The following is an 11,422-nucleotide window of genomic DNA, read 5'->3' as shown; positions in this document are numbered from 1 at the left end:
CCCTGGGGAGGGGCCCTCACCCCCAGCCCTTTCTCCAAAAGGGAAAGAGATCTTTCCTCTCTCCAAAAGCCAGTAGCTTCGGAGCACGAAAGTGGCTTTCAATACAGGGCAGCGTGTGTGATGAGTGGTCTGTCTTGTTCCTTGCCCTGTTAGTGGGGTCCGAGGAAGTCTCTACTGTGTGCTGTCGTATTCTGGGTGAAAAGAGACGAAGAGGCATCCCTGCCACTCTTCCCCCACCCCCAGCCACCACCAGAACCTGCTGTGGGTTGTGTCTGGACCAAGCCAGCTGAACCCTGGGCCTCCCCGAGCTCTGGAGGGAGGCTCAAGCCTGATTTGCACTGAGCTTTCTTTGCCTTGCCTCCAAGGAACGGCCTCAGGCAGCCTTGCAAATAGCTACCAGCCTGAGCGATGCCAGCAGGAGCAGAAACTGCCTGTCTTCCCTTCCCAGGCCAAGAGGGTGGCCAGCGGCTGGCAGGGAGCTAAATCTGGGCTGATTGAGGGTTCCTTGGCACATTTGTGGGAAGCTGTCGAGGAGCAGTCTTGTATCTGCCCATGAAACCATCTTAGCCAGATTTCCCTCCATGACAGGCCCATTCTCCTGGGTCCTCCCTCTGGCTTGTATGGGCCCCAGAAGCCTGGGATGTCCCTGGATTACAGCCATAAAACTGTGCCATTTACCTTTTTCGGGAAGCTGGGGCTAAGTGTGTGGGTGCTTCAAGAGAAGCAGGCGCCAGGCCCTTCCCAGCTGGCCCACAGTACCACTTGGCAGGTCCCCCTGGGTCTTGGGAGCTTAGCTTCTGTGGAGCTCAGGTATTGTTTATGGGGTCGCCAGAGCAAGCTGTAAAAGGGACGATTTGGGAGGTCTCTGAGCTCAGAGACCTGGTGGGAGGGCTGGCACTGGTGAGCATAGCAGGAGATGGAAGGACAGTCCCCCTGAATCTTTGCAGCAGGCACAGAGCTTCTGGCTGCATCTCAAAAGGTGCCAGCTGGTACAGGCTGGGGAATACTGGGCTCTAGGCTGTGGCTGTGTGTGTCCCCGGTGGCTGGAAAGCCCAAGGGGAGGCTGGAAACTGGTACAGGGTACTGGTGGCCTGTGAGACAGAGTGAGCTCTTCCTGAAGAGGGACAGAGGAGAGAGAAGAGAGCAGACCTCACACTGCTCCTTTTATCCCTGCCCATAGCAGACATCCCTCATCAAACTTACAGTGCCTGGCAGATATCACTCATCAGGATTGTACCGCCGTCTCCCACCGAGCCCAGACCAAGCCTCGGATGCCAGCACAGCCTCCAGCAGCCACCCCTGATCTATCAGGATAGGGGCATCTTGCAATCCAGGTGCCAACATTTATCTAGAATTTGTGGCCTGAATACTTGTGGGTGTGCATCTGTGAGTCTCCCTGCCCAAGCCTGGAGGAAATACTAAGAAATGTGTGGACAGTGAAGAGACAGGAAGCCTTGTTGCAGAAGTGGCCTCGATGCCTTTAGCCTGGAGAGAAGAGGGCTCAGGGGAGTCGATGTGTGAACTTAACACTCCAGGAAGGAGAGCAGGCAAGCGGGATGCCGTGGCTGGAGCCACAGAAAAACCGAAATCTCTTCTGTATGTTAAGCTGATGCTCAAGTCAGAGCAGTCCGAAGGCAGGAGGCTGCCTTGGGAGGTAGGAAGCTCTGTCCTAGAGGTATGCGGAGGGCTGGAGAAGTCTTGGCCAGGATCTTGAAGAAGGATCTCCAAGCCTCAGTTCTGGATGGAGAGAGGGAGACCCAGATGACCTTGGCGATTTCTTCCACTCTGGGAGCTGGGGAGCTGGGGAAGGGCAGGGAAGGGGGTGGCCTTCCTTGTGGAGAGAGGTGGGCAGTTTGGACAAGGGGGTGTGATGTGCACCCTTGCGTGTGTTTCTGGGGACTCAGAGCTGTGGGGGGGTGGGAGGGAGGGTGCGGTGGGAAGTCAAGGAAAGGAGTTTTCTTAGCTGTAGAGAAGGGAAGAGGCCGTTCCTGGCCAGCTTGCCCTCTCTTGTCTGGGGGAACCGGGATGCTGAGGCCAGGCGTGCATGTGAACAGAACTGACAGTCCTGGATGCCGTGACGGCGGCCTGGAGACAACTCAGCTGCTTTTCACAACCGTCACACGCCTGTGCTGTGTCCGTGGATGGGCCACTGCCCCTCTCTGGGCCTTTGAGATTATTTGGTCCAACAGAAGGGGAAAGCAGGCATCCTGCCAGCTGGGCCATTCTTGAATGCTGTGTCCGCAGCTCCCTCTTGGCCTTGGCCTCAAGCGGGGACAATCCATGGCAGCTGAGTCTCCGTGGAGCCCCCTGGACTTTATGACTTCTCGGAGATAGGCTTTTGCCTCCTTCCTTCCTCCTAAATCCTCACTTCCTTGGCATCAGGTCCTGGAGCAGTGAGGAGGGAGGGGCCGGGGTCTGGCTGGACCAAGGAGGGCACATGGCTGGTGTCCCTTTGCTCTCCAGAGCAGCCTCCATCCTGGGCCAGGCGCTGGGGTCTCTGCGGAGAGTCCACAGCACCTACCCCGACCCCAGGCGAGGATACCTCAGTCCGTATTTTTGTATTCATTTTGTTTTGTTAAAAAAATAGCTTTATTCCACTGGCCCCTTCTCCTGACCATCTGTGATGGCCTCATCTTCTCCTCTGGGGCCAAGAAGACAGCAGAGAGGGGCAGGGGAGGGCATCGGGTGCTGGGCAGTGGTGGGCAGGGTGAGTCTTCAGGCTTCAGGCCACACCCTCTACTGGATGCCCCGGAAGAGGCACATGGCAAAGATCATGGCGAAAAGCTGCAAAAAAAAAAAAAAAAAAAAAAAAAGCAGGAATTGGCTTATCAGGCTGGGCCCTTTGTGGGCTGCCAGGCCCACTCCAGGGGAAGGGGCCTTCTGCCTCAGGGACAGAGTGAATGCCTGTGACTCTCAGCATACGCCTCCTCTAAGGATTCCCCTGGGGCCAGTCCTTCTCACCAGCCCCTAACTGGCTTCCTTTATGTGCTGGAGTCACGGACCAGGAGGACTTTAGAAGCTGAGTCTTGAGTTCAAATCCAGCTCCCTGGCTTACAGGGGTGACCTTAGGCAAAGCACTTCCCTTCTCTGGGCCCGAGTATGTATCGAGAGTTGGCCACGTCCCAGGCACGGTTTTAAGTGCTTTCTTGGGAGGTACATGACCTACCTGAGGTCACACAGACACCAGCAAGGGAGCTGGGGTTTGAGTCCAGGCATTCTGACCCTAGAGCCCGTGCTCACAACCCCTGCAGGCTCGCCTCCAGCTCATAGGAAGGTGGTGAGATTTAAGTGTCATGCAATTGCTTAATGATGTAATGTGCCTGTTACGTAGTAGATGCTCAGAGAAAGGTTACCAGGGCTGCTATGAATAGGCAGGCAGCCGCAGCCCTTCCTGGAGTTCTGTGCTCCATCCCTGAATGCCTGTGTGAGGGCCCTGGGGTGGTGGGGCAGGGAGACCCTAGCTCAGGGACTCTGACCAAATTTGCGGATGTCCCTACAGCCCAAGCTCTTTTTGCAAGTAGCTGAGGGAACAGTCCCTAGACCACAGGTCATGGCCACATCACCAGGAGGCTCACTGGGGTGGGGAGGGACGGCCAGGACGGGACCCCGTAAAGGGTCTGTCTTGAACCAGATTCTGCCTCCCATGGGGCTGGCCAGCTGGGCTCGTAGGCTGGGCTGGAAGTGAGGCAGCGGATCAAGTATATGAATGCTGCTTCCCAAGCCCCAACGGTACGCCGTCCCCGCCATCTGTAATCCCTCTGTGCCCTGGCAGCAGGGTGACCAGCCCATTTTGCAGATGAAGAAACTGTGGCTCAGACATCCCGCCTCTGGAGAGGCAGAGCTGGGAGCTGGACTCTAGGGCCTGTGCTCTTCTGTCCCTGCCTCTAGGGCCTCTGTCCCTGCATGGGACACATTCCTGAGAGTTCCCTGGGGCTTGGTGCAGATTTATCTCGTTCATTGTTGCCTCCCATGAGGGGACTTGTTCACCTGTTAACAGTGCTGGCACGGAGTAGGGCTCAATGCATGCTTGTTGAATACATGCATGAATAATAAACGGCCCCTCCCCTCTGCCATCGCCAGTAGCCTCTCCAAAGCTGCAGGCACAGTTGGAAAGCCGGCAAGGCGAAGTTCATGGTGCCAGGTGCCCAGGCTGCCGGAGGGGGAAGCTGAGGATTGGACTGCCTGACTTCCTTCCCCCGCAGGCCGAGGGCTGGCTGAGACCCCAGAGTGCCTCTTCCTGCCGTTGGTCAGGTGTGGGAAACCCTCTGTCCAGCCCCCTGGAGCCGCAGGTCTGAGATCCCGAAGGAGGAGATCCCAGAGGTTGGAGACCGGAGGCGGCTGCTCCTCCCTTTGGCTGAGGCGCCACCTAGTGGTGTTTGCAAAGGGTCTGCAGGAGCTCACCTTTCGAGGGGACTCTGGCGCCCTCAGGTAAAGGAGGCTAAGACCACCATTGTGGATGAATAAAACCCCATAGGCCCTGAACACCCCACAGAGAAAAGGCCTGATCTCGAACCACAGGCTGCAGCCTGTCCTTCAAGGCAGTTGGGCAGATCCCTCTGCAAGCATGGAATTTCTCTGGACCATGGAGCTGGGGCGGAGGTGGAGACAGGGGTGGGGAGTGGGAGGGAGTGGGGATGACCCTCAGGGCCTGCCCATCCTCACTTCTGGGGCACTGGCTCCCAGGTTTCATCTCCAGAGTTCAAGAATGACTCTCAGGCAGCAGAGACACAGCTGGGCTTACCACCCCATAGCGCCCACTGGGAGGGAGCCCTTGGGTCTCAGGTGAAGGAAATGGAGAGGGGGGTGCTGGGGGCGCAGGCCATGGGGATCTGCCTGGGCTCCATGTCAGGCTTTGTCCTGGGGAGCGGCAGAAGTGGGGCCTTTACTTACCTCGATGGCCAGTACTCCGATGGCAAGCGCTCCGGCCAGGTAGACGTACGTTTCGAAGGTGTTGAGGATCACCGTGTAACAGCCCTGGGAGGGAGGGACAGGAGGTGAGGCTGTGGCCAGTGAGGAGAGTCCTGCCGTCAGAGTCCAGCATGTGGATAGGGTTCCTGGCAGGTGGCCCCAGAGCTCTTACCCTATCACGTGGCTGCTGGGACCGAACAGTGGGGAGGGGGTGCAGGGCAGGAAACCCAGAAATAGCAACTTGGCAGCGCTGTACCAAAGACTCTCCTTGCCATCCGGCCCCTAAGGGGGGCAGAGACCTGCCAGGGTGTGGGCCTTGCCTTATGTCACTACTACAGTGATTGGGAAATTTCCCATAAATATCTGGACTTCCTGCTGCTCTGGGGAAATCAGAAGAACCAGCAAAGGGACCATCCTTTTCACATCAGCATATCAGCAGCTGCTGCCTTCAGATGCAGCAGGTGCTCCCTGGGGGTCTAACCCCCCCATTCCCTGTTGTCCCACCCTACCCCCTCTACTGTTCCTGGCTGCAGAAGGAGTTCCAGTCTTCAGCCACTTCCCCAAGGAAACACAACCCAGCCTTCAAAATCCTGCTTGCATGCTACCTCCTTTGGGCAGCTTTCTGGGACCAGCCCAGCGCACAGGCCCTGGACCTAATTCCCATACTCTTACTGCTTTCTTAAGTAATCCCGGAGATATATAAACTGAGACAGAGACAGAGATCGAGATAAACAGAGTGGCGTGGGGATTGGGGAGACGGAGAAAAAGCAAGCCAGTGCCAAGCCAGGAGCTGCCAGTCCGTGGCTGCTGCCCCATCTGATCCTGAGCAGCTCAACACCTCTGTCATCTTGATATTCATCACTCTCCCCTCTCCCAAGCTGACCGCAGACACTGGTGCATGGTACTTGCTTTGAATGACACATATTCTCGAAGTGGGAGAACTTTCCTTTCTTTAACAAATGTGCAAGGGAACAAGTCCCCAGGTGGGGGTGGATTGATCACGCCTAGCCCTTCTTGGGTGGCGGTTGCTATTTCTGGCCTCTGTTAAGACCAGGATTCTTGGGTGCTCAATTCTGTTGTCCATCACGCAGAAGCTCAGCCCCTTTGGCCAAAAGTTGCTCTGAGGCTGCGCCCAGGCAGGTGGACAGCGGGGCCTGATCTGGGATGTGTGGCCTGGTAGTATCCTAGCACCTGCCTGGAAGCTGACCAGGAGCTGGGCAGGGAAGGCCCCCAAAAGCCCTTTCTGGAGCCCCATGGGGCAAACTGGATATACCCAGATAGAAACAGACCCCAGCAGCACAATGATCTGGGTCCACAACCCTCTCAGGGGTGAGTGTGCTTGGAATAACCTGGGAACTAGTTAGCAATGCAGATACCAAGGCCTCGCCCCACAACACTGGATCAGTGAGTACGGCTTGGAGCCCAGGATTCAGCATGATGGGACAACACCCAAGGTAATTTCTAGTGACCAGGCTGTGGCCAGGGTTTGAAAGACCTCAAGCCCAGAGATGCCAACCGGGAGAAAAGGTCTTCATTGAATATTCCGGCCTTGTCTCTGCTGTGGCACTGGGAGTCCAGTTAAGGGCTGTGTGACTGGGACGGAGCCCTAGGAGCGGCTCAGGGGTCCCTACCCCAGGCCAGATCAGGACATCAGAGTGGCTGGGGGTCCCTTCAGGGCTGGCCCATCCACTCTATGAGGCCCAAGGGCTATCCGGGATCTGCCAGCAAACCCATGTTGGAGCCTCAAATCTTTTGTTAAGCGATTTTGAAGCATCAGAACCCTCAAATGCAGAACTGTAATGCAAAAAAGCTAACCCGCTCTGCAGGGAGGGAGAGACGAGCTGCAGCGTTGCATGGTTTTGGAATCAGCCCTGGGAGGGGCCGCCTCCAGCCTCCCATCACCCCCTCCATGTCCGGCGTGCCCGCCAGCCACAGGCGCATCATCCCACCTCCCGCAGCCCCAGCACACCCCTGGGCTTGTGAAGCTTTTCCAGAGGTTGCCGGGACAGGAAGCAGCAACGGCCCAGGAGACTGGGGTCTGGCAATGGTTCCAGGTGGGCCCTGGCACCCGGCTGCCTGGGGTCCCGGCCGGCCCTGCCACTTGCTTGCTGTGCGACCTTGGGCTATTTACTTCCTTTCTCTATGCCTCAGTTGCCCCATCCATACAGTGGGGCCAGGTAGATTAATTACCTCATGGGACTGCTGTGAGCATAAAATGAGATACCGCAGGTAAGGCACTGGGAGGAGCAGCGGCAGGCAGCGAGCTCTCAATCTCAACCCGTTAGGATTACCAAGGAGAACCAGCCGCCCCTCTGTGCTGCTCTCGAAGCATATCCTGAGTGGTGCAAAGTGTCCAAGCATAGAGTTGGGTGTCATTGCAAGACAATCACACACACACACACACGGGACAGGAGAAGCAGCAAACCCTTCCCGAGCATGAAATTGACTTTGACATGCCTCAGCTGGGGAAGTTGGCAAGCAGCTGGGGGCCTTGTCCAGCAGAGGGAAGCCGAGCCCTGCTGCGTGACACCTGGGCCTTGACAGCTCATCTTCCCCAATCAGGCTTTGGTACCAACGACCCTTCAGGCCCCTGGACTCAACCAGGCAGCCCAGGTTGGCCAAGGGAAGCTTCCCAGGAACACAGACACGCTTGGGGAGTTGGGGCGTGGAGGGGGCGACACCACCCGAGCTGAGCAAGTGTCCGTTCACTTGAGAACTTTGCTAGGGCCTCATGGGCTCTTTCTCACTTGATCCTCATTACAGCCCCTCGGGGAGGAGGGGTCTTACCTGCTTTCTACCCATGAGAAAAGGGAGGGAGGAGCAGTGGCTAACTAGCTCAAGATCACATATGAGGAGGGGAAGCCAGGGGAAGAAGGCGGATTCCAAGTTCCCACCCTTTCCTCTGTTCTAAAGGGAAGGGGGCTGGCATGAGCAGCTGGGTACTCCCTCCTATGGGCCAGGCCGCTGGCTGGAGCCTGAGCTTACATCTACACACCTGGAGATCGCTCACTGTCGCTCGTCACCTCCCTGCCACGATGCTCTCCCGCCACCACCAGGTGAGATACATGGCAAGGAGTCTCTCTCCCCAGCCTGGCACCACAGAATGTCAGTCCTCCAACCATGTGGGCTGTTTCCAGAGCCGCCCTCCCTCTCTGCCAGGTGGGCACATCCCCTGCCCCCAGCTGCCACCCACAGTCACCACCACCCCCACCGAACCTGATGAGGGGCAGACAGGCCCGGCTGCCACCATCATGGTCACTCACATGCAATGCTTCCCACATGTGTATCTCCAGCACCGCCCCCCTCCAGCTCCATCCCATACATCCAACTGCCCACTGGGAACCTCTGCTTGGCTGTTCCAAAGGCTTCTCTTTTTATGAGATGGAGACTCACTTTGTCACCCAGGCTGAAGTGCAGTGGAATGATCTCAGCTTACCTCTGCCTCCTGGGTTCAAGTGATTCTCCTGCCTCAGCCTCCCAAGTAGCTGGGATAACAGGCACATGCCACTATGCCAGGCTGATTTTTGTATTTTTAGTACAGAAGGGGTTTCTCCATGTTGGCTGGGCTGGTCTCGAACTCCTGACCTCAGGTGATCCACCAGCCTCAGCCTCCCGGAGTGCTGGGATAAGACATGAACCACTCTGCCTGGCCTCCAAAGGCTTCTTCCACTCAACATACCCTAGACTGAATGCAAGATCTTCCCCAAACCAGAAACCAGTCATCCTCAGCATCACCTCCTACCCGCTCCTCCAAAGGGGATCCATCAGGAAGGCTCGTAGATTCTGCCTCCTGAACATTTCTCAGATGCACACAACTCTCTGTCTTCACCGCTATCACCCTGGTCTCACCTGCTGCCCTTTCTCACTGAGACCAGCGTAAAAGCCCCCTGTCCACCCAGGTCCACTGCCAATCCCTAGGGAGCAGCTAGGGTGACCCTATGGCCACGCCATGCATCCCTGCACACCTCACCCCTACTCCAATCCCCACAGTGAACTTACTCTTCCTACGTCCTTGCCACAGGCCTGCCAGCGAAGTCAGAAATGCATTCTGGGGCCGGGCGCGGTGGCTCACGCCTGTAACCTCAGCACTTTGTGAAGCCGAGGTGGGTGGATCTCTTGAGGTCAGGAGTTTGAGACCAGCCTGGCCAACATGGTGAAACCCCGTCTCTACTAAAAATATAAAAATTAGCTGGGCGTGGTGGCCACACGCCTGTACTGCCAGCTACTTGGGAGGCTGAGGTGGGAGAAACGCTTGAACCCAAGAGGTGGAGGCTGCAGTGAGCTGGGATTGTGCCACTGCACTCCAGCCTGAGCGGCAGAGCGAGACTCCATCTCAAAAAAGAAAAAAATGCATCCCATGGTTTGGAGACAAAGACAAATAGAGGCAGTCCTGCAGCAGCAGGTTTTTAACGGGAAGAAATGCCCAGGAGGGACATGAATGTCTCAGCAAAGGAACCCCAGGAGTCAATCTCAGAAGATCCTCAGGAACAGCAGAGTCATTGGCAGGAACAAATGTGGCTGTGCCGGGACCTCTCTGATGAGCTCCGGTTTTGAAGACTGCCCAGGAGAGGAAAGGAGGCGTCCCAAGAGAGGATGAGTCCAGAAATGAGAAACCTATCTGTTGCAGAGCATGGGGCCCATGGGAAGCCTCCTGAAACTTACAAGCCGCCTTAGAAGGCTCTAAATTTGGCTGTTGGCAACAGGCCTCCCAAACAACAGCTCCTTCATCAAGTTCGAAATTCATTTGTCTTTCACATAAAAGCCCGCACTATGGTGGCTGCTCTGCGCCGTAGAACTGTCACGGCCCCGGCTCCTCTCTGCACGCGCTGCCATCCTAGAGGCTACCTCCCTCTGCCAGGTCCCAGCCCGGGAAACAGGGAGGGGTGGGCACAGCACCCTCTCTTAAGGATGAGACTCAAGTTGCACAAAGCACCCCTGCTCGCCTCCCACTGGCCAGAACTGGGTCACGTGGTCTAGCTGCAAGGCATGCTGGGAAGCGCAGCCTCTACTTGGTGGCCATGGGGTGTGATAAACGTTTTCTTCCCAAGGGAGTAGGGGTGAATGGAGTGTGGAGTGGCAGCCAGCGGTCGCTGCCAACGTATGGAATCTGAGGTCCAGAGAGGGTGTCTTGGCGAAGGCACCGCAACAGGTAACAGCCTCCCCGCATTGAAGCCTGGAACTCACCTCCCTACCCTGCAGCTGCTCCCCGGCAGGTCTCTGTGGACCGAGCCCCTGGGGAAACCCTCTCTGCCCCAAGTCCACAGTGGCCTTGACTCAGGGCCCTCATTTCTCTATTTGAGTCTCTTTCCCCCAATGCAGGAAGGCAGGATGATGACAGACAGAGAGAATGTGGTCCTCAGGGCCTCATGAATCCTCATGAATCCATGGGCAGGTGCCAGGGCCAGAGGGGCCGAGCTCCTGGGGCAGAGCTGAGGCTGGAAAGGGCCCACCAGAGCCCCAGGACCCAGGCCTCTGCTGACTGTCACCTCCTCTGGAACTCTGCAAGGCCTGTCTTGAGCCCCCGCCCCAGGCGTGTTCTAGCCCCCGTCTGGTTTTATTTCTTCGCAGCATCATGACCATGTGACATGATGACTTCTCGTTTGTTTGCAGCTTGTTCATCTTCTGCTTCCTCTAACGAGATCGTGAGCCTCACAGGAACAGGGGCCATGTCTCCTGTCCCCTGCTGTGTCTCTTGCACCTGGAACTCTCCATGAGACTCTCGTTAAAGTCCTAAGGGGCCCAGAGTCCAGGCTTAGATCAACCTTGACGTCTCCCTCCCTCTCCTCCTGCCTAGCCTGGTCACACACCCACACTGGCAGGGTGGGGGCTGGTCAGTTGGAAGAAGGGGATTAAGAGCAAGGGCATTGGCCGGGCGCAGTGGCTCACACCTGTAATCCCAGCACTTTGGGAGGCCGAGGCAGGTGGATCACCCGAGGTTGGGAGTTCAAGACCAGTCTAACATGGTGAAACCCCATCTCTATTAAAAAATATATATAAAAATGAGCCAGGCATGGTGGCACTCCCAGCTACTCAGGAGGTTGAGGCAGGAGAATCACTTGAACCCGGGAGGCGGAGGTTGCAGTGAGCCAAGATCACGCCATTGCACTCCAGCCTGGGCAACCAGAGCAAAAATTTGTCTCAGAAAAAAAAAAAAAAAAAAGAGCAAAGGCATTGTGAACTCATGGCGGGGTGGGGGGAGGGGAGGGGCAGGAGGCACCCAAAGCCAGGCCCTTGTTCTCCCTAGAAATGGCACGTGCAGGAAGGAAAAGGATTTCTTCCAGGGCTGAGATGAAGTCCTCAGATTGCAAGAGAAGCAGAAAAGTCTAGGCGCTTCTCTGACCTTGGAGAGTCAGGTCAAGGAGGCCTTTCTTCCTTAGGGTTCCTTAGGGCAAGCCCACATGGCAAATGAGAGCTTCCTCCAAAATACAGTGCATGGCTGAGAAGGACCCCCCACTGTGTAATTCTGGTGCTGCCCCCTCCCTCCCTTTGGATCTGCATTATCAGAAACTCAGGA

At 56.7% G+C, this 11,422-nt stretch overlaps 1 protein-coding gene across 7 annotated transcripts in view; it reads right to left on the bottom strand.

The window, feature by feature from the left end:
• Positions 1 to 1,085: 1,085 nt before the first annotated feature.
• Positions 1,086 to 11,422, bottom strand: part of TSPAN18 (tetraspanin 18) — a 204,262-nt gene continuing 193,925 nt past the window's right edge. For all 7 annotated transcript variants that reach the window (XM_074401343.1, XM_074401345.1, XM_074401346.1 and 4 more), the window contains 2 exons: positions 4,891 to 4,974; positions 1,086 to 2,784 (listed from right to left, as the gene is read on the bottom strand). In XM_074401343.1, the coding sequence (XP_074257444.1) occupies positions 2,737 to 2,784; positions 4,891 to 4,974 (132 nt within the window). In that variant the 3' untranslated portion in view covers positions 1,086 to 2,736. The remainder of the gene's footprint in view (positions 2,785 to 4,890; positions 4,975 to 11,422) is intronic.

This window comes from Saimiri boliviensis, chromosome 6, assembly GCF_048565385.1.
Source record: "Saimiri boliviensis isolate mSaiBol1 chromosome 6, mSaiBol1.pri, whole genome shotgun sequence".
Lineage (NCBI taxonomy): Eukaryota > Metazoa > Chordata > Mammalia > Primates > Cebidae > Saimiri > Saimiri boliviensis.
The sequence above is the reverse complement of the archived record's forward strand: the minus strand, read 5'-3'. Positions and strand labels throughout refer to the sequence as shown.